This window comes from Anolis carolinensis, chromosome 1 (assembly GCF_035594765.1).
Source record: "Anolis carolinensis isolate JA03-04 chromosome 1, rAnoCar3.1.pri, whole genome shotgun sequence".
Classification (NCBI taxonomy): domain Eukaryota; kingdom Metazoa; phylum Chordata; class Lepidosauria; order Squamata; family Dactyloidae; genus Anolis; species Anolis carolinensis.
Window position 1 is genome coordinate 176,111,615 of NC_085841.1, and position 27,941 is coordinate 176,139,555.

Genomic DNA, 27,941 nt, shown 5'->3' on the forward strand with positions numbered 1-27,941 from the left:
GAGCCTGCGCAGGCACAGTAACTCCATATGTGTGGATTCACAGAAGACCACTTGAAGAAATATGATTACAGGTAGCAGCTTGACCTTTAAAAACATGGTCAGACTTTGGGGAAAAATCCACGTTTTGGGAATTTTTGCAAAAAAAATTGCCCACAAAATATTAGGAGGTGATAGGTTGTACGTGAAAAGTTTGGGTTTCGCATAACAATCCTTACTGTTCAAGCTAAATTTTACAGAAGTCACAGAGTGTGATAACATAATTAAAAGCATAGGCATTTCTGTAATCTTATCAACTGTAGAGAAAAGTTTTGAAAACCATTATTGTGTGAGAGAACAAGTGAAGACTTACATCCCTATTCCACACATGGCCTTTCGTGCGCAGTTGCATTACCGCATTCATATAAATTTATGTGATGTTATTCTCAGTGTTCAAAATTTCCCCATTGTCCTTTTATCTGTATTAGAGAAAACCCATTAAGGAAAAAGGGCAGAATAGTGGAAGACTACCTTATAGCATGAGAGGTAGGAAGACTATCAGAAAAACCCCATTCTGGTTTATATTTCTTTACAAAAGAAGTAATAGAAAATTAAGACTAATTGCTAATCCCAGCTATAGTAGACCTTTGGAATCAATTACTGAATATTGTAAATTGCAGGTTTGGTTTTGTTTGTTTGTATAAAGGTTCCAGGAACATATTTATTTTCCTGATAAGAACCACATGTGTGTGTGTGTGTGTGTGTGTGTGTACACATACACATACTTTGGACTTCATTCTTATATAAATGATCAAAAAGATGACAATTTAGAGGATGTTGGTGTGATTTCTATACGTGATGAAACATTCTGAAAAGGGAAATTTCTCCTATATGCTAGGGGCAAAAAGCGAATGCTTTTAAAAATATTTTCAGTTAATTTATGCCTTTCCCTACAAAAGACTTAAAATATTTTTACATTTCAGCTCTTTAAGAAAGAACCAGAAATCATTTGCTATGTTCAGACATGTCCGTTTTAGTGCAAGTGCAGCCTGTCAGAGAAGACAATCTTGGGAAAATTCCTTGAAAGTTAACCCCTTAAAATTAGCATCTGAGCTAATCTTGTTAACAGAGGCATAGGGATTCACTCAATGTTGTTGTGTCCCAGTTTATCCACTCCTGCACTACATGTCTGAAAATTGTTTTCTTGACCTGATCACATAATACCTAAAATCCAAAGAACACAGAGAAGTGGAATTTCATATTTTATTAGTTGTATCCTATATTAATATAATAAAACAACTGCATTATCACAGAATTACAATGTCAGTACAAATTCATAGATACTAACAAAGTGAGTCAAAAGTGTGACTAACACATTCCTTAATTCTGTGTCAATATAAACATGAGAAGATCTTTGAGAAAAATCAATCCTTCATTACAATCTTCAGAACAACCAGGTTTCTCTGATCTTTGGGAGTCTCTAAATCCTTAATAATCACTGTTTCTGTTACTTGTTAAAGGCCTTCTGTGCTCCTTGTACATACAAGGTCAATCCTTTCCATTCCAACCAAAGGACATTATAGGGCTTGTGCTTGAGTCACTATCAATACCAAATAATGTTGTATTAAACCCTTTGTAAGAGGGGATCTCCTTTCTTTAGTGGGTAATAGTTTCTACACTTGCAGTTTAACACTAGAACAGACATGGAGAACCCATTTGAATAATGGTATAAAATGGCTGTTATCTGCTGCGTCCGCTATTCTCAATAACACAGGCTAGCAAATTGTTTGCATAAAAACAGGGCTCATAGCTGTACAATAAAAAGGAATGTTATTATTTTGATAAATATCTTGACCCAGTTGATGCCCAAGTTTTGGCATGGTCCATTCTCCAAGAAGATGCTGATGTAAATGGAATATATTTCCATCCCTTTGCTCATGCTTGATTCTTGGCATAAACACATAATGGTAATACCAGCCTTTCATAGCAGGAAGCCAGTATATATTCATCACATCCCTCTTCATCCCAGTGCCCAGGAGGGAAGAGGCACTTTCATTCCCAATTGCAGGCATAGGCAACCTGATGCTGATATGTTGTTAGACTATGACACCTATAATACCTGATTTCTTACTAAGAATTGTGAGAATTGCCACCTGGTTGCTACCATGTCGTATTTCCTTTCCATGGATGCACAATTGTTTGTAGAACAGCAGATTTTGATCACATTCTTCCTTCTGGATTCAAGATTCAGGGGAACTCTTTTTGCACTGAAGGACTTCTAGCATGTTCTTTTGCATGTTTTTGCTAAGTCAAGACAGAACAGCAAACAGCATGTCAGACTCTCCCACTGCAGAGATTCAGCTGGTATACATATGTTTAAAAATTGACTAATTACAGAATGTCGAGGCACAGTGCAATAGAGCATGACACAAAAGCCCAGCGTCTGAAACCAATGCCTCATGCTGGACTGTCTTTCCCCACAGAGGATGACAGATTAATAACGGGAACAGCTGAAATTGCTGAAGAATTGACTTGAGGGCAATCAAGGGCTGCAATGAGTCATTAGTTATGCTTGTTTTTAACAACACATTTCTCTCTGATGTGGCCTAAATATAAAGCAAGCCAAATCAAATGTAGTTCTGCTTTAGTGCCAAGAGCAATTTTTCAAATGATGGTATAAAAGTCTCAAATAATACTAGTAGTAGTAGTAGTAGTAGTAATAATAATAATAATAATAATAATAATAATAATAATCTGGCCACCTTCTATTATTTGAGTGAACTACAAAACTGGACTTGTGCCATGCACCTATTCTTTGTTGTTAGCAATATTTCTGTATGCAAATGCATTTTTTTCCTCTCATGGTCAGAAAACGTTGATTTCAAAACATCCTTAAAACGCAAAGAGAAAATTTGCTTCCTAGTCATGGATTTAATTCACTGAGGAAATTATTTTTAAAAGTCAAGGAAAGATATATTAGTCAATAGATGAAATATCTCGCATTAAAAGGAATCTGTATATCATCCAATTTGATATTTATGTACAGCAAGAGAGAGCCATTGTTATGGGATGGGAGAACTTCAAAGGAGGAAGATCACACATAAAAATGTTGTTAGCACAGGGTTATTATGAAACAGGAGTAAACTCAGTAAAATGTTGCCAAATATGAGAGCCTGGCTCAATAGTCTAGCATGTGAGATTATCTAAATGGTGCTTAATAAAGTAAAGCTTATGCTTTGGTGAAGGCATCTCAGAGACCATAAAATACATTGGATCTCCCTATGATGGCAGAAAAGAGTTCTGTCTTCAGAAGGGTAGATGTGGTTATTGGATGTAAGGGACCTGTATCCCTCCCAGCTCATTGGCTGCCATGGTTTTTATCTTTCCCGGATACATGCCAAAGATGAACAACTAGCAGCCTGGGGACTGACACCAAGTCCATAGCATAGACCAGTGATTCCCAAAGTGGGGGCTATCGCTGCAGTGATCCGGGGGGGGGGGGGGGGGCGGTGATGGCCACAGGTGCAATTTTTTGTATTACCTTTCTATTCTGAGTTCAAAAAATAGTTTCATTATTTCAACCTTCAATGTTTTTAATTTACACCTTTCTTTACTATATTTTACGAAAAAGGTAGAAACATTAATACATATATCTTTCTGTTTAATTGCAATTAAAAATGTAAAAAAATTAATTTCCAGGGGACGCTGAGTAATATTTTTTCTGGAAAGGGGGCGGTAGGCTAAATAAGTTTGGGAAGCACTGGCATAGACCAACACCATGAGTAGCATTGCCCTAGCTGAAATAAGTTTGAAGCCACATCTTGGAAGTGCATAACTAATTCCAACATACTACAATACACCTTCAATTGTCTAGTTTAGCTCTCTACATCACAAATTCATGTAAATATATGAACACCATCTTTCTTGTATTACTACAGGATGCTGTGAATTAAGAAATTAAAATGGTACGAAACATTTGCTTCCATACAGGCATGTTACAGGAAGGTTTCCTGACTATCCTGATGAACAACAAGGGGGTTCAGCTGCTCTTTTTTCTGAAAAAACTCCAGAGGAGGTAACGTTTGTTTTAGAAAAAAGGAAATTGGGCTGGCATAAGAATTTGTGTTAAATTTGAGTTATGCATATATAATTTAGTGTAATCGAGAAAATCTTTTCATTTTCACATTTCAATTTTGTATAGAAAAAAAATGACTTTAGGGGGAAAGAGGGTACATTTTCTGATTTTTTAAAATGTGTTTCCAGACCTTCACACATATTACATGTATTTGTCTACCAATTATTTACTAATATAAATAATATAACAATCTTTCCTTTTGAATGGAAGAATTCATGGTGCAAAGTAAAATAGTACAGAATGTGTTTAAGGATTTATCTGTACTGATATCAGATAGTGAAGACTTCAGAATAAAAGAGGCCTGATGTTCCATGCCATAAGATTTTTAGAATGATAAATGTAATTGTCATTGAGACCCTTTGTTTTGTAGAGAAAATCTCCTGGTACAAAAGCAATAACATTTTGATGTTAAGCCCTCAACTTAATGTTGGCGGACAGGTTCCCAACAAAAGTGGAAAAACTGAATATTTTAAACCCCCACCTCCAACATGCATACTACAGATTAGCTGAAGCAAAAAATGCTACATTTCATTCCCTGGCTGCCTATGTTGCATATTCATCATCTGTACTGCCAGTCCCCAAAACTTCCCGCTGTGCAACCAAGATGACAACACTATAGATATATATTTAAATCCCCTTTTTCCATATAGTCAATTGTCTACTTGAAGCTACTTAGTAAAAATAGCTTGGAGTCTATAATCACTTTGAAATTTTAATTCATTTTTTTCTATTCATCTAATAGCCCAATAGTGTCTGTTAAATTACAATACAGATTTCTGGTTAATGGTGTAGATCTCATGTAAAATGCTGTATGTACAGTAAATTGATTATCATTCTTAACGGCCATGTTTAAACATCTAGATAGTTTTTGTTTCTTCATTTTCCATTAGGTTGCTGCTGAATTAGCTGCTAAGGAGGAAGAAGAAAAGAAGAAAAAAGGCAAAAGGAAGGGTAAAAAGGAAAAGAAAGAAAAGGGAAAAAAGAAAAAGAAAGGAAAAGGAAAAGAAGAGAAGAAACCAAAAAAGAAAGGGGAGGCAAGACATTTGGATGCTTCATTGAAACATATATCCTCCCCAGATTTATTATAAAGCCCCTAAGGCCACCCTACATGACTGTTCTCATGTTTCTGGCAAGCATGGAAGGACTGGAGAAGCATTTGGCTATGTCTCTGTAGCCAGATGCAAAGTGGTTACATCAGCACTGAGATCTTTGGCGCATCCCAGCAGATCTCCGTGCTAATGTTATGTCTGGCTGTGAGAATGTAAATGGCTGCAAAACAAGAAATGGCTTTTCAGGACAGATTCAGGGACCTTACAGTAAGGGATGTGCTTTGGATACCGAAGGGGAGTGAGAGAACACCAATTGCCACAGTCCTCAAAAGAGGTCAGCGACATCTAAAATGGGCACTTACATGTGCATGTGTCCCTAATACAATTGTGTAGACATTTAGGAGCACCCTCTGGGGCACTGTGGGTGTTTTTTTTTTTTGCCAGTGTTGACAAGCCCTGAGAGTCCAAATGCAAAACACACAAAAGGGGCACCTCCATGTAAAAGTGTACAATGCATTGCTGAAAGTTGGTAGTCATCTTGTATTCTGAAGAATCATTTCCATTGAATTCAGTGGTTTATTCTCCCTTTATACGTCCATCCCAGTTGCCCTCTATCCAGGCTTTTATAAACAGTTTTGCACAAACCTAATTTGGAGGGGGGGAGAGAGAGATTGAGGAAAGACTTAGCTCACCTTTTTTCAATCACAACCACCCCCAGATGCCTGTTCTTTTGTGTAGTGATCAATTTTAGCCAAAGCCCTACACTGACTTATTCTTAGTAGATGCACAGAATTACAAGTAATTTTTGTCGCACTCACAGATTTATTTTAGTATGAATTAATTAAGATCTGTTTACTCCGATACATGATGAAGTGCAGTATTCAACCTTTGGAAGTACACAGTGGAATGGGAGCAGCATAAATTGGGATATATAAAAGAACAAATGTTCTTGTTGGCTATTAGCAATTGAAGGGCTGAATTAACATAAAATATATTGATATTTGTGTATTAGTATACAAGACCTTTTGTATGACATTTCCTCTGCAATAGGTTGTGCTTTCTGGTTTGTTGAACTGAGAGACCGTTTTTAAAGGAAAAAGGTTTTTTTTGATTTGACATACAATTGCAATGAAAACCAAAATTTGAGAATGTACCCAAGTTCAACTTTCTTGCTTGCAGGCTTCCCTTGAAATACATTTGTTACATACACAGACACAAAACACATTAAGATCAGTGACAGGCTGTCCTGTATATTCTCAGAGGGTTAGATTAGGTCAGGGATTTTCAGACCTTTTCAGCCGCTGAGCCCTTTTTGAAGAAAAAAGTTTTTCATGGAGCTCCAAGAAAGGTTTATGTATTATATATTATATTGCAATGTATATACAATAGAGTCTTACTTATCCAACATAAACAGGCCAGCAGAACGTCAGATAAAAATGTAGGATAACACGGAGGGATATAAAATTTGTGCGCCTCTTTGTTTTTAGGGGCTAAAGAAAGGGCCTCCTTCCCAACCCCACTTCATCCTCTCTCTTCTCCCCTTTTCCCTTCCTTCCTGGCCCACCGGACAGACTCACAACCAGTGGGGGCTTTACGCCATCCCCGAAGGGCGCCCTCCCGCCTTTCCACCTCTGCCTCCCTTCCCGGCTTCTCCAGCCCGGGTTTTCCTTGCAGCGTGGATGGGGAGCCCTGCCAAGGAGGGAAGCCGATCCCTCTCCTTCCTTAGGTTGCAGCAAGCGCAGTGGAGATGTAAAAACACAAGCAAAGGACCCCTTGAGTGGTAGGAGGGAAATAGGTTTTTGGAAGCAAGGAAGGTGGGGGGAAAAGATCTGGGCAGCGAGGAAGGCAAAGAAAAGGCTTTTGGTGGCACGGGAGGTGGTGGAGGAGGAGGAGCAGGAAAGAGAAAGGAAAGCTTGGAGGGAAAGGCAGAGGAGGAGAAGGGAAGCTTCATGGAGCCCCAGGGGCTCTGCAGAGCACACTTTGAGAACTGCTGGATTAGGTAATCAATCATATCTCTTCAGCTTTTATTCTCAACACTGATACTCCAGAGGACTGGGTGCTGAGTCCTCTATAGTTTTACACATATGATTGCACCCCTGTTTACCATAGTAATATTATTAAATTTGCAGATGATACTACAGTGGTGGGGCTTAACTCTGAAGGGGATGAGTCTGCCTACTGGGATGAGGTGGATTGGCTACTTTAGTGGTATAGAGACAATAATTTGGTTCTTTGCAACAATAAGACCCAAGGATCTTATAATAAATTACAGAAGGAATAAATCAGAAATTCAGCCTTTGGTTATAAATTGAGATTGAATGGAGCGGGTGGCCAGTTTTAAGTTCCTGGGCATTGCTGTTAAGGAAGACCTGGCCTGGGGTGTTCCTACTGCAGCATTTGTTAAGAGGGCCCAGTAGAGATTTTATTATCTGAGACTTTTAAGGAACCAACAATTGAATGAAAAACTGCTGGTGACTTTCTACTGCTGTGCTACAGAGAGTGTTCTAACCTATTGCATCTGCGTATAGTTTGCTAATTGCACAGTGGCAGATAGGAAGGTGCGTCCGAGGGTCACCACTACTGCCCCAGAATTATTGGTTGTCCTCTCTCCTCTTTAGAAAAATGGTATAATTCCTTCTGCTTTAAGAAAGCTCAAAAATATTCTTAAGAATCCATCTCACCCTGGATATTCTTCTTTTGAATTTTTACCATCTGGTAGATGGTATAGGATGATAAAAACAAGGACAAATCGGTTGAGAGAGAGCTTTTATCCTATAGCTATGACTATATTGAACTCTAGTTTTACACTGATATGACATTAGGAGTTGTGCAATAGTGATTAAAATGTGGAAGGAAGGATGTTTTGCTTTGTAATTTTACATATAAAATATGATTGGGTGGCATTTAATTTCGTTGTACAATGTACAATGACAATAACGTTATTATATTCTATTCTGAGAGACAAAACAGTTTTGATGGAAAAGTTTTCTCCTTCCACTTGTGAGAAGGAAGTACATTGCTCAGGATGGATTGTAGCTGTTTCATGAATGGTCTCATCAACTTGTATGGGTTGAGCAAGAGCTCTTATTGGACAAATATAGCCTGTTTATGGTGTGACTTGTAGTCAATTTTTCCCTAAGTATCCAGTTTGTTTTTCCACTTGATATTGTAGTGGAAATTCGGATGTCATAGTTTAAGAAAGGTTGGCTTTAAATCTGTAAGTTTTGAGTGTCTCACTTGTACATTTTCTTTCTATTCTGAAACACTCACACAGCTGCTATTTTGAAAAAAGGCAACCAGATTTTTGGTAACATTTGTGCTAGTGCCCAAGTTGTCACTATTTCTCACAGATCAAGACTACCAGGCAGTAGTAGTTCACAGGCCTTCCATGCCTTGTGATGGACAGATACGCCTTCTCCTAAGAGGCAGGTAGGCTCCTGTTGTGAGAGCTATGCTCTTGATGCAAAGACTCTCCATGTAATAACTTACAACTGGAAAAGCACCAAAAGAACATCAAGCAGCCAGATGTTTTGCGATGAATTGAATGTACCCTTGCCTCCCAACTGGATGTGTTGGCTAAAACTTTCCAAACACCTGTCAGGTTTTGCCACACAGAGAGCATGTTAACATTAGCTGGTGAAAGATCAGAGCATCCTTGCAATACATGGAAACAGAGCACTAGGGTTCTAAAAAGAGTATATTCTTGTGTATGCCATTATAGGATCACTGATGCAAACTACTCAGGATATTAATACAGTAACAGTTTTGTAAAACCACCTTTCCTTTTAATTCATTTTGTTTCTAACTTTCGTTTGACAAATCAAGGAGGAAGAAGAAGGATGGAAAATGGCCCCCAGTAATTTTCTCTCAATAATGGAAGATGGTAACAACAAATACAAAGGCAAGTAAAAGAGCTTGCCTTTCATGTTTTATTATCATAACCTAACCATTTTAAAATGAAGATGTAGAGTGGAGCTTCAACAGTAAAATGGAACAAATTTCTCAATGTTCTTTACCTTAGGGCTTGTTTACCATAATATGTAAACAAGGTGCTAGAAATACAAATGGTAAAAATGGTAAATTAACATGCTTCCATGGTGAGGGTGCATGCTTCATTAGATATTTTTAATAGCATTTTAAAATTTATGTTCAAAATGTGTGGCTGGGGATTTCAGAGCTATTCAACAGGATATGGTGTGGTGGATTTCTTCATAAAAGATTCAATTTATCATGAGGACTTGATGGGAAGAGTGGGAGTCAATTTTTTGCAATCTAACTGAAAGCAGATGTGCCCGTATTCCTAGATGTTGAGAAGGTTGCTATGTTTTTAAAGAGTAAGCTTGAACATCCCTTGTTCCATAACTTATTATAAATAGATAGATTCAAAGAAGCCAGGCAAACCAAATACAATCAACCAGTTCCATCGCAGGCCACCAGATGCTCACTAATCCTTCTGTATTTGTTATTGGAGAGGGAAGCACAGATATGTCCATGCACACATGCATACACATTGCAATCCGACATCTCCTTTGTATAATTGTCCACATGTGGAGATATGCTATACAAGCTCTATACAAACATTGTACAGAATAGAAACGTTGTGCAACAAATGTCAATAAGGTGCTATTTCAGAATGCACAATACACAAGGCACAACTGCTATGCAAAATATAGGATGCATAACTGCAGTGCAAAGTACAAAATGAACAACCATAATGCAAATTATAGGATGCACAACCATAATGCTAAAGTACAATGTGCAGTACACACCAGGCAACTTGAAAAGACAAGACACAGAAGAACGTACGATCTGCACAACTTTGTTGCTAGCAGAATGGATCTGTTTCACAGTGATAACATTTTTACCCAATATGCCTAGGATGATTTAGGCATGCACATGTTCCTAGCATAATGCCAGCCTTTGTCTGTCACCTATACCTATTTCATACTCTTTCTCTTACACATGCACATACACACATGCTTCAGCATGCAAAAATAGAAAGATTTTCTCCTGTGCTGGCTAACCCAGATATTCTTATTCTTCATTCACTCAGTCGTTTCCGACTGTTCGTGACTTCATGGACCAGTCCATGCCATCGCCGCCCCCAATCCCTTCAAGGTCAAGCCAGTCACTTCAAGGATACCATCCATCCGTCTTGCCCTTGGTCGGCCTTTCTTTTTCCTTCCATTTTCCCCAGCATCATGATCTTTTCCAAGCTTTCCTATCTTCTCATGATATTAGATGTCCCAAAGACCAACAGTCAATTAACGGCCATACCAGTGTTCAAGAACACAACTGGGAATGATATTTACCAAAGTTACTATGTCGAGTCCAAGGATCATTCAGATAGAGCATAGTCCAAAGTTCAAATGCAAAAGTCAACGCTGGAGCTAACAGGTCAACGATAATCCAAAGCAGAATTCAAGGTCCGGAAATTCTCAGCAAAATACAAACAGTGGGTACAGCATAAATGCAAATCGCTCCCACAACTGGCCCATAGCTTCTACTGTTTCTTTTTTTAATAGTATATGTTGTAATTTATTAATTTATTTTATATGGGTTATGAAATGTGAAATCTGTTTGTTTAGTTGCAATGTTTTTTGTTGAATGTTATGTTTGTAAATTCTGATGCATTTAAAACTGTAAACCGCTTTGAATCCCACCCATGGGAGAAAAGTGGGTAATAAATAAATAAATAAATACTATAGTAAGCCAACAAGTTATGGGCTGGATCCTGACTGCACTTCAACAGTTCCTCCCTGCTGATCCCTTGGAGCTAAACGAGCACTTCTACACCTTTCCTTTAAGGCAAATCTTAGCTTGTTGCCTCTGCTTAGGTGAATTGGGGGTCTGAACAGATGCTGCTGATGGTTGATTACAGAGAGGAGACAAACCCTAACCGTGATTTTGCTCCTGCTTTGCCTCCACAGGCTGAGGTGTTGCCACATCTAAACCCTCCTGTGCTGCCTCTGGCTCTGGGAATAAGTTTATATCCAGATTTAGTTCTGGAATTCCCTCCTACTCATGGCTCTGAAAAGTCTCCACTGACTCAGTACATCTCCTTGTCCAGAGGTTTGACACTACCAAATTTGATTAACTTGGAGATATTTCATTCATAGGGTCACCATAAGTGGAAGTTGACTTGATGGCAGTTAAAAACAGCAGAAATACCATGCCATAAATGAACAGCAACATCAGTTAAGAAATAAAGGTCTCTACTGTGGAACAAGAGTCCTTACTATTTATTCCTAACATGACAAATAGGGGAAGAGGATAAAAAGGAATGAAATGGAAAAGCTAAAGCATATTCTCTGCATTTCATTTTAAAAAATATAACCTCAAGTGATAAAACTTTGAAAATGAAGATTTTTTTCTCAATTTTCAACATCAAATGTATGCAAAATTCAGTCTAGGAATACCCTTGCTAATCAGCATAAATACAGTCTCCTTAACTTTCAGGCCTTGTCTTTCAAACCTTGCAGGAAGAAACATGTGCTTTCATGGCTCAATTAAAGGTTTTTAACAACTGCTACATATCTTCTAAAATGAGAACACAACTATGGTGTTTGCCAAGCAAAATACTTCGGTTGATTTCTCCTGAGATAAATGATATCATTATTCTGGTTGTCTAAGTATAATAAATAATTTGTTTCTTTAAAAAAAAAAAGAATTGTCTTTCTAGAGGTAATTAATAACCAGATTCTAATTGTCAGGTTCTGGAACTTCTAGGAATAAAAGTCACACACAGTGCAGAGACCCTAGAAACTTAACTTTATTTTCCCTTTTACCAGAGTACAAGAAAAAAGGCTCAGCCGAGGCAGACAGAATAATGGGTTATATAGTCTCCTGTGCAAGTCCCCCTCCAACCTCCCTCAATTCTCATAACTAAGACCAGCTGGCCTTATCAGCACAGTCTTTCTCTCCTACCCCTCCTTGCATTCCGTGTCAGGTTGACCAATTTGGCCTTTTTCACAGGCTGGAGTTGGCATCCTGACACTAATGCCTGAATGAAAAAAATAACACTTGAAACCTGCTGACCTATCCAGGAAAGCTTTTAAGTATCATAAACTATATAATGGCCTTAATTCCTCATTGGACAAAATTTCAACCTATGATGTAACCTGAGTGGGGCTGTCCTTCTTAATGATACAGAGTAATTTTCCTGAAATATTTGAGGAATCCATCAAGCTATTTGAAAAATGAGAGTAATATCAGGAAATTAATACCCTTCCACCACCTTCCGACTTTAGGTTCAGGTAGGAATTCTCACTGAACATTTGCAGCAAAGCTGAAAAAACTATTCCTAGAAGTCAAATATTATTTCATTCTAAAAGTTGAAACATCATCTCTCAGTATGCCTATTAAGTAATGCCAAGTAATGTCATTTGCATAGGCTGGTGACAGCAAGAATTCATTCTAGCTGTTACTATAATATATGAGCAAAGACTCAGCCACTTCCTCCCTACATTTATTTAAACATTTCACCCCTCTCCTGCAGTGTGGAGCAGAATGTCCAACTTGAAGGAGATATGGTTTGCAATGATATGTCATTGTGTGACATCTTGCAGAATTCTACTAAAGGCAAACTGGTTGTTGTTGATAAGCTAACAGCCCCAACAGCAATGTTTCATTTCTTTCAAGCTATCGCATTACCCAGAACAAGTCATACATTCCAGGAAAAGAATAGTAATGTTTAGAATGGTTAAACTGGACATCTGACCCTTTTTCAGTCCTTCTGAGAAATTATGCAGAAACCCAAACACATATTTTGGCTGTACAAAGTCACACTGAGTCATGGTCCACACACAAACACTGAATCTGGCCAGTAGCACATATTCAGAACTCCTTCATGCTATGCTATGTAATGCTATACGCATAGCATAGCTACCTATATAATTCTGTGCTGCGTTTCTTCCTAGGCCCCTTCTATACTGTCATATAGCATCTAGATTATCTGCTTTGAACTGGATTATATGGCAGTGTGGACTCATATAATCCAGTTCAAAGCAGATAATGTGGGTTATCTGATTCAGTAATCTGGATTATATGGCAGTGTAGAGGGGGCCTGAATGAAGGTTGGTCAGAGACATTGCTGTAATGACGTAATCAAATAATGATAAATCAATTACAAAACAAAATCAGACAAAATCATATTTTCATGTAGAAAATTGGTTATTTTTGAATCTTAGATTTAAAAGATACCACAAAGGCCATCCAATCCAACTCCAGTACACAATCAAAGTGCTTCCAAAATGCCACATGCCTTCCTGAGCTCTGATTCAAATAGACCTTGTACATCTTACATTAGTCTTCATCTCAAATGTCATTTTATAAAGGCATTTAAAAGATTTTGCATTTGAATCTGTTCTGGTGCATTTCTTAAAGAAATCTCATTTTTTACATATAGTTCGTAGAAGAATAACAATGGTCTTGTTCACTTAGTGCTTGCAGGTTAGGACTTCACTCATTATAGTCAAGTTTGATTTTTCCATTTCAGGAGGCTGGTTCATACATTAAACTTTATGGCCGTTGTTAAGGTTTGTTGCCAGATACTAGCAGTATAAACTTCAGTGTAAAACTGTGCTCTTTTTTTAAAAAAAGAAAAACAAAAAGCCATTCTCTTTTCCAAGTGTTTCATTTCTTCTCTCTTGGCTAATAGATGTTTGGCAGAACAGAGACGAGGCATGGAACTTCTCACAGGAGTATGACCCAGAGCTGATCAAAGAGGAAAAGAGGAAAGAAGTGGAAGAAGAGATCAGAGTGCAGGTGAACTTGCACTAGAAGGACATATATATAACAAATGGCTGTTGCCAGTGTAGATTCCTATACAGAAGTAAATGCTTGTCAGGCATACATATAAATGAACTTCAGTCCACTTTTATCCATTGACTCAAAATGAACTATACTTATGTGAGAGTGTGTTTGCATGGAGAGGTGAAGTGGAAAATGGAGCTGGGAAAGAAACACTAGACCTTTATATGAAAAGTTGACATCAGAACCTTCAATTGATAAATTTCCTTTTCTTTCCTTTGCTCTCTCTTCGTCATTTCATTATTCTGGTTACATAATACCTAATTTGTTTCTTTTAAAAAAAACTGAACTGTTTTTTATAGATAATTAATTACCATATCCCAATGCCTGTATGAAGAGAAAAAAACAACACTTGAATCTTGCTAACCTATCCAGGAAAGTTTTTAAGTATAAGCCATATAATGTCCTTAATTCCCTATATGGCCAAAATTCCAATCTCTGGTATAAACTGAATGGGCAGTTTTCCTTGCTGAAATATTTGAGGGAACCCATCATGCTGTTTGAAGGATTGAAGGCAATTGTATCCCCTTGTACAAACCTGGAAGACAATTAAACAGGGAGACCTTGGTATCAACCAAGGCACTTTCTGTCATGTACCTTAAGAGAATCAGGAAGGGCTCATTTTGGGAGGCAGCCCCTATGTTGTGGAACACACTGCCTGAAGCGTTAGATTGGCCACTTCGTTAATAGCATTCCGGAAGGGAGTGAAGGCATTCCTTTTCGAGAAAGCATTAAATTAAGCCAAAGAAGTTGAAGGGAAGCTCTAGGTTTTTATCTTGGTTTTAATGTTTATATGATTTTAACTGTGTTTCCTGTTTCAAATATTTATGATTTTATGGTTTGCTTTAACTTTTTAAAACTAATTTATTGAAGTGTTTCTCAACCTGTGGGTCCCCAGATGTTTTGACCTTCAACTCCCAGAAATCCTAACAGTTGCTAAACTGGCTGGGATTTCTGGCAGTATAGGCCAAAACACCCGGGGACTCATAGGTTAAGAACCACTGATCTGTTGTGACTGTGGTTCCACCTATACCTGCAATCAGCTGTACTGTCATCGAATCATAGAATCATAGAGTTGGAAGAGTTCCTCGTGGGCCATCCAGTCCAACCTCCTGCCAAGAAGCAGGAAAATCGCATCTGTTTAAAAGCCTCCAAAGAAGGAGCCTGCACCACACTCTGGGGCAGAGTGTCCTATTTCCTAAACAACTTCAGTTGATACCAGCTGCCTTTGGACATTGGTAAATGTCCTAATGTCTAGAAACTGTAAGTGGTAGCAGAAATATTGCTTGAAATCCCAATTTATATTAAAATGAATGTGGAGGTATGCTTAGGAATATCTGAGTTCTAGTAAAAAAGAAGTCCTTCAGATTGGTTTTCCAAAACTGGTCAAGGTATTATAAAGTCATGCTCATTCCTGTCCCTTTAATATTTTGTTATTTTATAATATTTTCTCAAGTAGATTACAAACACAAAATGCCTGTACCAAAAAGGAAGAATTGCAAAGGCATGTTTGCCTTTATTCCCACCACAAGATTTGTATTCATTCATTCATTACAGGTTCTATTTTTAAGCACAATCTTCCAAACTCCATGTTTATATCTGCCCAAACAGGTTGACGAACTAATGCGTCAGGAATTGAAGAATCTGAAGTTAGTTGTAGACAGAGAGATAGAGAAAAAGGGGAAAAAGGGCAAAAGGGGAAAGGTAAGTATAACGTTATAATGTTTTATTAGTTGACTATGAGCCAGGGGTAATATTACTGCTGCTGTCATCTTAGCAACACTATTGCTACTGTTGTGGATTACGTAAACGGACAGTATAGATAAGACTAAAACTAGTTCATACTATCGTTCTGATTATCTGATAGCACTTAATCCGAAATTAATTGATTGAAAAGGCTGAAGAAATAGTGAATTTTGATATTGTTAGCTTTAGATATATGCCATTACATTTTTATAGAGAAGAGGTGTAAAAAATGTAAGCAGTACAAATTATGAGCTATGTTCATGGGCCCCAATGTTGTATGATGAAAATATAAATAACTTGTAATATTCCTTTCTCTTACCAAAGATCACTCCTCTTGTACCAGCTCAGTGTTGCTAAAGATACTTTCTCATTCTGCATATATCGATGTTATATTTATTTACTCTTCAGTACTCTCTTCTCCACTGATTTAAAAGCCAAGGATTGCAGGAGTGGTTTTGGTAATTGGATGGAGATGTATTTGGTGATGAAGACTGAAACTACCTTATAAAGACACAATTGTTTGACAGCATATGGCCACTGTTAGAAGTGTTTGCATAATATATGATGGTTTAAGGTTTTCCTGCATGTACAGTTGAAACCATATGCATCCACTTAAGCCATGTAAACTTAACCTCTAGAGTCCTTGTAAAAGGTACTTATGTCAGCTGGAAATCACACTACAAAGATTTTCACAAAGACCCAGAAGGCCAGAGATTTACAAGGGGTGAACAAAAGCTTTTCACTGAAAAATGCATAACATCACATCAAAATGTGCCATCTTGCAAACCTAGACTCCCCAAATAATAGCATTTAATTCTGGGGTGGGATTGGGGGGGGGGGGGGTATGCAGTTAGAAAGGTAGATGTAAGAAAATAAATCTGTTGCTGATCAACTATTTTTTTAAAAATGTTTTAACAATATTGCATATTTTCCATTATTGTGGGTCCTTGGTATCCATTGGATTTGGTTCCAGGATCATCATGGATACCAAAATTGCTAAAGTCCCATTACTGTGTCATAGTAAAAAGGTGTATCTTATATAAAATCATGGTTTGCTCTTTTAATATTTTAAAAATATTTTCAAGCTCTGCATCGTATCTGTGGATACAGAGAGCTGATTATACATATACCATTTTATGTCCATCCATAAGTCTAAGATTTTTCTTGCCAAAAAGATAGCCCACATGTTTTCAACAAAATGCAAGGCAGGAAGTAGAATTTGCAAGAAAGCTACAAATCAAAATATTTTCTTTTATTCCATTCCGCTCTTGGCAGTTAGTTAGCTTGTTGTTGCTTTGTAAAACTTTGTGTTAATTAAAAGGGTTCCCTCTGTCTCCATTACACTGTATATTAAAAACAACCTTTGAATTATTGTAGCGGTGAAATTGCCTTGAGGAAGCGAACAGTTGGCCAACATGCTGAACATATGTTCATTGTCTGTCTTAAATGGAAATAATTTAATCTCCATGATGTGATCATTATTAAAATGTGAAAAGATAATGGGTTATTTGTAGAGATCCCCAAGTAAAATTTGGGGGAAAGAGGGGGAAGAATTACATGTTGCATACTATTGGTGGATATCCTATTGAATACTGAGAGTATCATAAATATGCTATGGTCTCCCAGATGTATGTATATTTTAATTTGTACATTATTAATGTTATTGTTAAATGCTACCTTGAGCTTTAATTTGGGTAAGAAATGCTTTCTGACAGTGTTGACATCTGATTAAGAATGGAATCTGTTGTTGCATCAACAGATCTTCTGTGCATTATTTGACTTGTAGTAGTTACTCAGATGTTCTCTGTGTTATCAAAATGAATGTTGTTGTCCATATCCAAAGTGTGACTTCTTTGATTGAGTCAATCCATCTGTAGTATGCTTTTTTTGGTTTTACCACTGTTTTCCACTTTATGAAGACTGCCATCTTTTCCAGTGAGTCATGTAATCTTATGGTATGTCCCAACATGTAGCAACCTTAGATTAGTCATATTTCTTTCTAGTGAGAGTTCGGGTTGATTTGGTCTAAGCCACATTCATTCATCTTTTTTAGCAGTCCATCCTTTCTAGAGAACTTTCCTCCAGCACCATGTTAGAAACGAGTGTATTTTTCTCTTGATAGTTTTCTTCAGAGTCCTGTTTTCACAAACATATATAAAAACCAGAAATACAATGACTTCGCCAATTCTGGCTTTGGTACTTAGTGATATGTCTTTACATTTTAGAATTTAGTATAGTTATTTCATGGCCATGGATCTTTTGTTCTTTCTTTTTTGTTGTCTTCTTTTATTTGTTTGTATTGATTATTATAATACGTAGTTTTATTTGTTCCTACATACAGTACAAGTCGCTTAAAAGTTCAATTCAGGATTCTGACTCTGTTTCTTTTACTTTGGCTTCTTCTTCATGGTCTCTGTGTAATCGCACATATGTGATTTTATGCACCTGCACAGTCAGTTTGAAATTTTCTAGAAGCTCTTACAATGCATTTTGGTGGTAGCCCCAATGGGAGGGGCTACTGCCTCAGTTTCTTTTGTCCGCCACCATTGCAGCAGCGAAGGAATCTCTCTGCTCTTTGAGACTAGTTTTTACTTGCCTTTTTGTCTCTCCATTGTTGACCTCATTTTGACCTGGACTGTTTTCTTAACTTTGCTATTGGATCAGGCCAATAATGTCTTCCACCACCTTTTAAAAGAAATTTTCGGCCTGTGGAGGGAAGCTGCCTGACACGGATAGGCACGCTATCTGCCTGTTCTGTCTAGGAGAGAGCCATGCAGTTTAATCTTGCCACGTGTGCCTCTCAATTACCTCCCAAGCTTGCAAAAACCACAAGTCTTGACTTAAACCCTTCTGTGTGGGCAGGCCATTCTGCCCCCTGCTCAACCAAAAAAGTGATTGACATCAGAGCCGGCTGCTTCACCCACCGATTGAGCTGCCCAGTAGGGCCTCTTACCTTCAGATAGGAGCTTGCAGCCCCTCAGCCAACCCACTCTGATCAAGCAAGCAAAGGCAAAAAGACCCAAGATTTCCCAGCCTCCACCATCTGGGAAAGGGCTGCAGCAGAGCAAGCAGCAGAAAAAACAGAAGTCAGGGAAACGGAGCACTCCTTTGACTGCTACCTCCTCAGGCACCTCAATCCTGCCCCTCATGACCACTGTAACAGTGCCAACAATGCAAGAGCCCTGTCTCCTGGTGCTGGAAGACAGGCGCACTTTGGCACAAACCACTCCGGCAGACCCCAAGCCTCCATCAGACCCCAAGGCCTTCATTATGTCGCTGACTACCATGACTCCTGGCATCGCTCCCCTTGGGGCTGCTATGACTACTTTGGACCATCATACCCTGGTGATGATGGGTCCCGTTGGGATCAGCCACCTACAACAGCTGCCCCAAATTCAACACTCCAGGCAGGCCAACCCTCCATGCCGATGGTCGCTGCCCCAGTATCTCTGCCACCAGTTGACAAGGACTCATATTCATCAGAGAGTACTCATGGGTTTTCACCATCTGAACCCTTGGCTGAGACTGAGTTGCTTTCTACTGATAAATACTGACATTAAATGATCAGAAAGCAAAGGTGTTACTATCTCAAGACTATCTTTAAAGTACAGTCTGAGCATCCCTTATGCAGAATTCTGAAATCTGAAATACTCCAAAATCTAAAATTGTTCATGAGGGTTGCTGAGATAGTGACACTTTTGATTTCTAATGATATAATAGTACGTGTGTATTCTGTATATGAAACATAAATGAATTACTGTTTAGATTTGGGTCCCATCTCTAAGATATCTCATTATATATATTTTGAATATTCCAAAGTTCAAAAATGTTCAAAACCCTAAACATTTCTGGTCCTAAGCCTTCTCTGTGGTGGCCCCTCGGCTCTGGAATTCCCTCCCCAGGGAGATCAGGCTGACCCCAACCCTGTCTGCTTTTATTAAACAACTTAAGACATGGTTCTTTCAGCGCACTTTCGGTTAAAAAAAGACACTACAGACCCCTTGAGACATCTATGCTGCTAATCTGCACTTTATCTGGCACCACCCCATCCTACCCCTAACGTTATCTTGGAAACCTTGGAACACCCAGCCAGGCACTTTATGGAAAATCCTAGTTAATACGCACTTTGCCTTGACCCCCCCCCCCCTTTTATTCCTTTGCCCCTCGATGATGAAACTGATACGGTTTTAAAACTTTTTATCTTGTTTTATGTATTTATGTATAATTGTGCTTGAATTCATTTTTGATTTTATACTGCTTGTTATTTTATTGTTTTGCTTTATATTTTAACTTGTCTATACTTTGTCTTTTCTGGGTTTGGCCCCTTGTTAGCCACCTCATGTCCCTTCAGGGACATGGTGGCAGGATACAAAAATAAAGTATTATTATTATTATTATTATTATTATTATTTGAAACACAACAAGATGAGTCCACAGCAGACACTCTGCTCGCTGCTGTATTGGATCACACGTCAGACACTTCCCAAGTGTCTAGGACTGTGTCATGTATCGGCGAATAATGCGTGCAAATCCCAGTAAGGTGGCCTTCTGCAGCTGGCAGATGGGAATTTTGTCAGCGCCAATTGTGTTTAAGTGCAGGCCAAGGTCTTTAGGCACTGCACCCAGTGTGCCGCTCACCACTGGGACCACCTTGATTGGCTTGTGCCAAAGTCTTTGTAATTCGATCTTTAAATCCTCATATCGTGTCAGCTTTTCCAGTTGATTTTCTTCAATCTTGCTATCACCTGGGATTGCAATATCGACAATCCAGACTTTGTTTTTTAACACGATCGTGAGGTCAGGAGTATTGTGCTCCAAAACCTTGTCTGTCTGAATTCAGAAGTCCCAGAGTAGCTTGACATGTTCATTCTCTGTAACTTTTTCCGGCTTGTGATCCCACCAGTTCTTTGTCGCAAGTTGTTGTTGTTATTATTATTATTATTATTATTATTATTATTATTATTATTATTATTAGGTATGATAAAAGAAAAGTTGAAAAAAATGGCAAACACTTCATAAAATTGATCAAAATATGGGGAAAATATAAATATATACTTTATCCTAAAACCCCACTATGAATTTCGCCTCTGGAGGCTGGAAAGAAAAGACAACTAGGTTGGGTGAAATGGTCCACATACAGAGAAATACTCAAGAAACAAAATGGAACTTATGTGATAAAAACACAGGAAGAAATTAACCAAACTTATAAGAACATTTCCTGGTTCCAGTACAGACAATTAAGAGAATGCTATAACAAAGATAAAACAAAGATAAAACAATAGGCTTCACTGAAAAAGAATTTTTTGGAACAGAATAATGGTAACAGAAAAGAAAGTAATCACAGAAAATTATAAGAAATTGCTAGAATGAGCTACAGAAACCGAAAAAGTTAAAGAATGTGTGTTAAAATGGGCAAACAATGTAGGTCATCCAATAAAATTGAAAGAATGGGAGAAGATTTGGAATCATAAATTGCACCTACAATTTGAAAGAGAACTGGTACAAAATGATGTACCAGTGGTACTTAACTCTGCAAAAACTAGCAGAATATTATTATTATAAAAATGCAAATATTAGAAATATGAAACCCAAGAGGGCACATTCTACCACGTGTGGAAGACGTGTAGAAAAACAATGGTCTATTGGAAAGAAATTCAAGAAATAATTCAGAAAATACTTAGTGTGAAAATACAACTAAAACAAGATTATTTCTAATTAGGAATAATAGATATGGATACGGACACAAATAAGGATATACATTTTACTTATTTAATAGTGGCAGCTAGAATAATTTATGCAAAAAGTTGGAGAGTAAAAGAAACACCTTCAATAGAACAATGGCTAATAAAAGTATTGGAAATTATGAACAAATCGACTCAATTAGTTAACAAAATATCAAGGAAAACCTAAGAAAACAACTGACTGGCTAGCTTTTAAAGAATATATGCTGCGAGAGAAATGGAAGATGATAATATAGTTCAATCTAATAAAAAGAAAAAATGTCTCACAAGGAGGATGATCGAAAAGGGGAAGCATAGAATAAGGAGGTGGCACTTAAAGACCACAATGAAGAAGATTGAAAGTTCATACTTTTTTTTCTCCTCCTCTTTTTCTCACCCCTTTCCCTTTTATTTTTCCCTTTCCATTCCTGTTTACTCCTTTTTCATTCTTTTTATTTTTAATGATTTTGTAAAAGGTATACTTTAATAAAAATTACTTTTAAAAAGTGAAAGGAGGTAGGTGTGTGAGTGAATAAAAGCTGCAACTATTATGTCAGAAACAGCAAAATATCCATTTTGCCACCCCAAAAATAGGGGTGCATTTATTATGAGTTGGCGACTGTTATACGAAGAAATATGGTATATTCTTTCTGATCAAAGACATTCCAACAAAGTGCTTCATTGTTGTGTGTAGCAAACATTTTTGTGGATCACTGAAGAAGACCTTTAAGAAATTACTATTTTGGACTAGCAATGTTTGTTAGCTATACCAAAGTCAATGGTGAAGGTAAAATTTTTAAAAAGAATGTGGCCTTTCATTTCTGTGTCCAATAAAATAAAATTAGAGTAGTCCACCAGATTTAGATAACCATATTTTATAAAGAAGGTAGCCTTTAAATTACACAGCTTTATATAAAAAAGAGTGCAAACAGTGTGTTTGCCAACTTTGATAAAAAGAAAATAAATACTTTGATCATGTGCTGTTTTACATTTTATATGCAAATCACTTGCAATTATACTCTTAAAAAATTCAAGTTTACTTTGCTGCCCTGATGGTAAAACGTTCAAGGTTACACATATGGTTACAGAAAAGAATACACATATTTTAAAAATTAAAAATAAACATCTGTAACCATGTACGTGCCTGTGTAACCACTTCCCAACTATAAAATAACAAAGAAAGGGTGCTGCAATGGCCATCCTTACCATATTTGTCCCAAAATGCTCATGCCAGTCCCCTACCATCTGGTACGTAATTATTTGGAGTAGGTTGATGGGGCATTGAACTTCAGTAACAATGTCCATACTTAGCTGCATCCTTGTCTTTGGTAATGTCCCTATGATGAGACAATGCAAAATGAGGTAATGATCTTCTATATATAATATATACACACATTTTTATTCAAATTTCTTATAGTGTGTTACATGGTTTAAAAGAAGAGGGGAATAGGTATAAAAAAACAATGAGGGATAAGAAAAAGGCGGGTAAAAAGGGGGAGGCATACATAGAAAGGGTAGGGTAGGGGGTGTTAGTAGGTGGGAATAGAAGTCCTTTTCTCTATGATTTTCCATCTTTTACTTTCCACGGTTGTGTTATCATCCGTTATCTAACTTCTCTTGTTTCCTGATCACCTTATTTTCTTTTCTCGGGTACTCCGTTGTTATCTTTATTTTTAAGCCTTTGCTTTCTTTTTATATTCTTCGTAAGGACCCCAGTCTGTCATTTTTAATGGTTTACCTCTGTTTACTTTCATTAGATAAGTCCATCTGTCCATGTCATGTATTTCATCCAATTTTTCTAGCCAGAGTTCTTTCATTAGAACTTCCTCCAATTTCCAAAATCTAGCAAAGGTTATTCTTGCCACTGTAGTTATGTATGGAAAAATGATGTCTTCATTTTGGTTAAGGTTTGTTATGCTCTCTGTTAACCCCAGAAGGTAGAGTTCTGGTTTTAGTGGAAATGTTTTTGCCAATATTTTTTGGGCTTCTTCATGTATTATCTTCCAAAATTTTGATGTTTCTGAACACATCCACCAGGCATGAAAATAGGTCCCTTCTTGTTTCTTACATTTCCAACATTCATTTTGTGTATTTTTATACTGATTTTCTACACAATTGTTGCACACAATTTGAAATTACCTTCAGATTGCATGCTCCTGTAAGGGAAGAGGCAATATTGCTGGTAGGCCTGCTGCTGGCATGGTCTCTCAAGTCAGGAAGATTTTTACTGAGAAGTCAGACTAAATCTGTCAAGCAGATATTGGGCAACAGAAGTTCGGGGAGGATGATAGAGGATTTGCAAGAAAATAGCAGTGGCATCAGAGCTGACTCAAAGGAGCTAGCACTGTGCACAGGCAATTGTAAACTACTTTTGAATGCCTTTTACCATGAAAACACTATGTTGAGACAATTCAAAGTGAAATACCAGATAATGCCAGAAGATGAGACACTAAGGTTGAAAGGTACTCAGTCAACTATTGGGGAAGAGCAGAGGATAAGTATAACTAGCACTGTGGCTGATTATGTAAATGGAGTCAAGTCAAATGGATGATCAGTTGCTGACATGAACAGAGGTGAAATAAAAGTCCACAACTCCATAACATGTACAGTAGGAACAGTGGGGGCATGAATGTGAGAAGCATAAATTCAGAAAAGGAAAACAAAACAATAAACACATTGTATACTGGTTCAGTGATGGTATTCTTGTGTACATCTTGTGTACATCTTTAGCTTTACTCTAATTTTAGACGTTAGCTGTTCATGGTCTCTGCTACAATCTGCTCCTTGTCATCCTTTTTGCAGACAGAATGAAGCTTCTCTGCCTTCTGTTTCGGATTATGCGATTTCCTGCTTCTTAGCGGGGGGTTGGACTAGATGGCCCTTGAGGTCTCTTCCAACTCTACTATTCTATGATTCTATGATTCTATGATTCTATGATATAGTCTTCTTGACCTGTTCCTATGATGTTCCCTACAACCTATTTAAATATTACATGCCTCTCGCATTTGAAGAGGATGTAAAGAACAGAAGTAGAATTTGTAGCCAGAAAACCTCTGGGGAGAATGCAAAAAAAAATAAAAATAAATCTGTAGCCAATGTGTTGTCAAAGGCTTTCATGGCCGGAATCACAGGATTGTTGTTTGTTTTCCGGGCTGTATGGCCATGTTCCAGAAGTATTCTCTCCTGACGTTTTGCCCACATCTATAGCAGAGGTTGTGAGATATATATCTGTAGCCAAAATGAAAGAAAAGCCTCATTGCATTACAACTGAAATTGTACCAAGTAGTCGAGAACAGAGAAGAAAAGGTTGATCATCTATGAAATCGTATGTATGGGAATTTCTGCACAGTCAGTTCAGAATCTTCTAGCAGCTCTTAGGATACATTTTGGCGGTAGCCCCATCTACACTCCCCATGGAGGTATATAGCCAGTGGGAGGGGTTACAGCCTTAGTTCCTCTACCACAGGATAGCAGCTAGGGACCAGGGCATGATGAAATAGCCGAGAGGATGGGCGGGGATGTGCTAAATTCACAGATGACCACGTCAAGAAACATGGTTACAGGTAAACAATCCTTTCTTCTTTGTGGTCTCTGTGAAATCATACATATGGGAGATTAGCAAGCTACTAACCTTGGATGGTGGTAGTCATGCCACCGAAGAGAAGAGAACCGTTCTGCCAAATACTGTGTCTTTCTTATAAAGAGTATCCACCTTTCAAAATAATGCCTGCAAATCCTCCACCTGTCCCATCATTTATCTTCACAAAACCTATAAAGTCTTCTCTTATTCCTGCAGCTTCAACATAAACATACCTTACATAGAGCAATGACTGTTTGGAGGTACTCACATTCAAAGTTTCATCTGCCACAACAGAGAAACACTGATGCAATGCATCTTTCAACAATTTTTTGGACTAGTATCTTGTCACCACAAATGTCTGTTAAGTCATTCTGTATTTCAAGACTAGTAAATTGGGCATTCATAGCTGCAGTTTCCAGATGACTTTTCAGGTCAGTATCTCCTGATTTGGCACGAGATCTCAATAAGGCCCTGAAATTACCATCATTGTGCAAAGGTTCTTTGTGGGAAATAGGTCCTGAATCATTGTTCACTCTTAAAGACAGTTCTTGTCAGCCACAAAGGACAACAGTTTCAACAATTGGCAGAAGTGTATTTCTGTTTTCTTCTGCTTTCCTTTATCATGATGATGAGTTACATCAGGATGTTTTCCACTGTGAATTAGCAAGAAGTTTTCAGCCAAGCACAAGTTGTTCTGATGATACTCTGTCTTTCGGTGACTATTGAAGACTCATATTGCATCTTTCCACCTCACAAATGGTTTAGCAACCAATGCCCCAAGCTTCTAATGACCGCCTTTGCCCCCAGCTTCTTCTCCAAACAGAACATAGTACTTACGGAGTGCACCTTGTACGTACATGAAATGAATAGGCTAACCAGGGAAATATGTTAAACTATTTAGGTTGAAAACTTAGATGCCTCTTCTTATCCACAGGAAATGTATATCCTGGCAATGGTTGGAGTCTGTGCAACCACTAAGTGCAAGCACTAACTGAGCTTTCACTTGGTCATCAGAAGCAGTCTTCTGAATGGGGAGTAGCCTTATACATCAAACATAGTTATACCGCAGAAGAGATGCAAGACTGCAATCCGGGAAACCAGCTCGAAAGCATCTGGATAAAAATCAAGGGAAACAGACACTCAAAAAGATCTCACTGTGTGCGTCTACTGCAGATCTCTGAGCCAGGCTGAAGAACTCAATGAAGCCTTCTGTCAGCAGTTGACCATACAGGCACAAAGAAGAGATATAGTAGTCATAGCAATTTCAACTATCCCAATATTAGCTGGAAAACAAACGCAGCCAAGAGTACAAAGTCTAACTAATTCCTCACTTGCCTTGCAATTTTATAGTTCAGAAGGTAGAAAAGGCAACAAGGGGATTGGCTACTCTCGATCTCATCCTAACAAATGCGGAAGACCCGATCATTGCAGTCAAAGTGGTCGGATTCTTAGGGGCAGGTGACCATGTTCTCTTGCAGTTTGCGATACAAAGGAAGGCCAAAACTAAGGCAAGTCAAACCCACATTCTGGACTTTAGGAGAGCTGACTTCCAAAAAATGAAGGAAATACTGAATGGCATTTCATGGACGCGAAATACTAAAAGACAAGGGAATTAAGGATGAATAGGATGAATTCCATTTGTGATGTTGACCACAAGGTTCAAGAGATGTAGCCAGTGTGTGCTCAAGATACCAGACTCCGATGGCTACATTAAGTGCCTCCTCTGTCTCAGAGAGGCACTGTCTCAGAGAGGCACATATCATGAGCTCTTACCCTCACTGCCAAACTTTCACAGGTGATGCTCTGCCAGCAGGCCTTGACCCCCTCCACGGCAACAGCGCTATCGACCTCAGGGCCACCAAAGACTTCCATAAAGGCCCCCACTTGGGCCCCGGCAAAGTCCTCGTCAAAGGCCTCTGTGACATCGAGAATGTCGAAGACCTCGAAGGCCATGAAGCTGCCAGCCTGATCTCCATCAACATCTAGCTCGATGATATTGGTGAATTTGTCTTGATTGATCGCTGCCATGCCTCCATCAGCCTTGTCCATGATGATTGCTAGTACAGCCACTGTTGCTGCTGAGTCTGAAGCATGCACCTCTCTCAGTCTTACCCAAATTGCATTGGCAGTAGGCAGGTTGCATATATGGAACAGCTGGTGATCATCAACGCCCAGGATGAGCATTGCTTTGGCCCTTTCCTGTGCCCTTTGTTGCTCTGCTGTAGCCGTTTGTTGGATTGGGTTTTCTGTACATTCCCATAAAGATTCCCTCCTTAAATAACTTTCCATTCTTACTTTCCAAATGGAATAGTTATTGCCATTTAGCCTGGCCATTGGGAAAGCTGCAAGATTCACCCCAGGATCCGTCTCCCTTGTTTGCAAGTAAATACACAATGCAAAACAAAACTATTTGTTCTTGCTACAGTCTTTTGTGGATTACTTCTGGATCTGGCCTGAAACTGGACTTGAGACTGGGCCCATAACCTGTCATGGGTTTGTGAAAAAACAAATTGCGTGCAGTCCTGTCCAGACTTATCCAGCCCTTTTGTGCATCCACAATGAGCAAATACAAGCCTAGAAAATGGGAAAAATCAAAGTTTACTCTTAAGTAGCAAAGTCAAAGAGAAAATTAAACAAGCAGCTTCAAAATAACTCAGTCCATCCGAAGCAACAAACTCACATAAAGTTCTTTGCATTAAATTCATGCATCTTCTTTGAAGATTTCTTCTTCAGTGGTGCAAGGAGACAAGCATAGTAGGCTCTCCAAGTAAGTCCTGAAGCAAGTGATTCAGTAAGTCCCAAAAAGCATTACAAACATTCCTCAAGTTATACCCTATTCAGGGAGTAGTTCAAGCTTGTTATCCTTGATTGTTCTAATTACCCAACTATGAATTGTGATTGCCCAGGTGTTTTTCCCTTAACAC

General features: G+C 38.2%; 1 protein-coding gene and 1 long non-coding RNA gene across 2 annotated transcripts in view; one reads left to right on the forward strand and one right to left on the reverse strand.

Moving 5' to 3' along the window:
* iqca1 (IQ motif containing with AAA domain 1) overlaps positions 1–27,941 on the forward strand; it is a 109,714-nt gene that overhangs the window by 48,508 nt on the left and 33,265 nt on the right. Inside the window, exons 7-11 of the mRNA XM_008114078.3 lie at positions 3,967–4,051; positions 5,002–5,145; positions 8,986–9,061; positions 13,820–13,926; positions 15,583–15,675. Coding sequence (XP_008112285.2) covers positions 3,967–4,051; positions 5,002–5,145; positions 8,986–9,061; positions 13,820–13,926; positions 15,583–15,675 — 505 coding nt within the window. The remainder of the gene's footprint in view (positions 1–3,966; positions 4,052–5,001; positions 5,146–8,985; positions 9,062–13,819; positions 13,927–15,582; positions 15,676–27,941) is intronic.
* LOC103279359 (uncharacterized) lies at positions 1,232–27,922 on the reverse strand. The gene is made up of 3 exons (XR_506733.2): positions 27,698–27,922; positions 22,644–22,774; positions 1,232–2,280 (listed from the first exon to the last, which is right to left on the reverse strand). It is a non-coding gene; the product is annotated as an uncharacterized LOC103279359 (long non-coding RNA).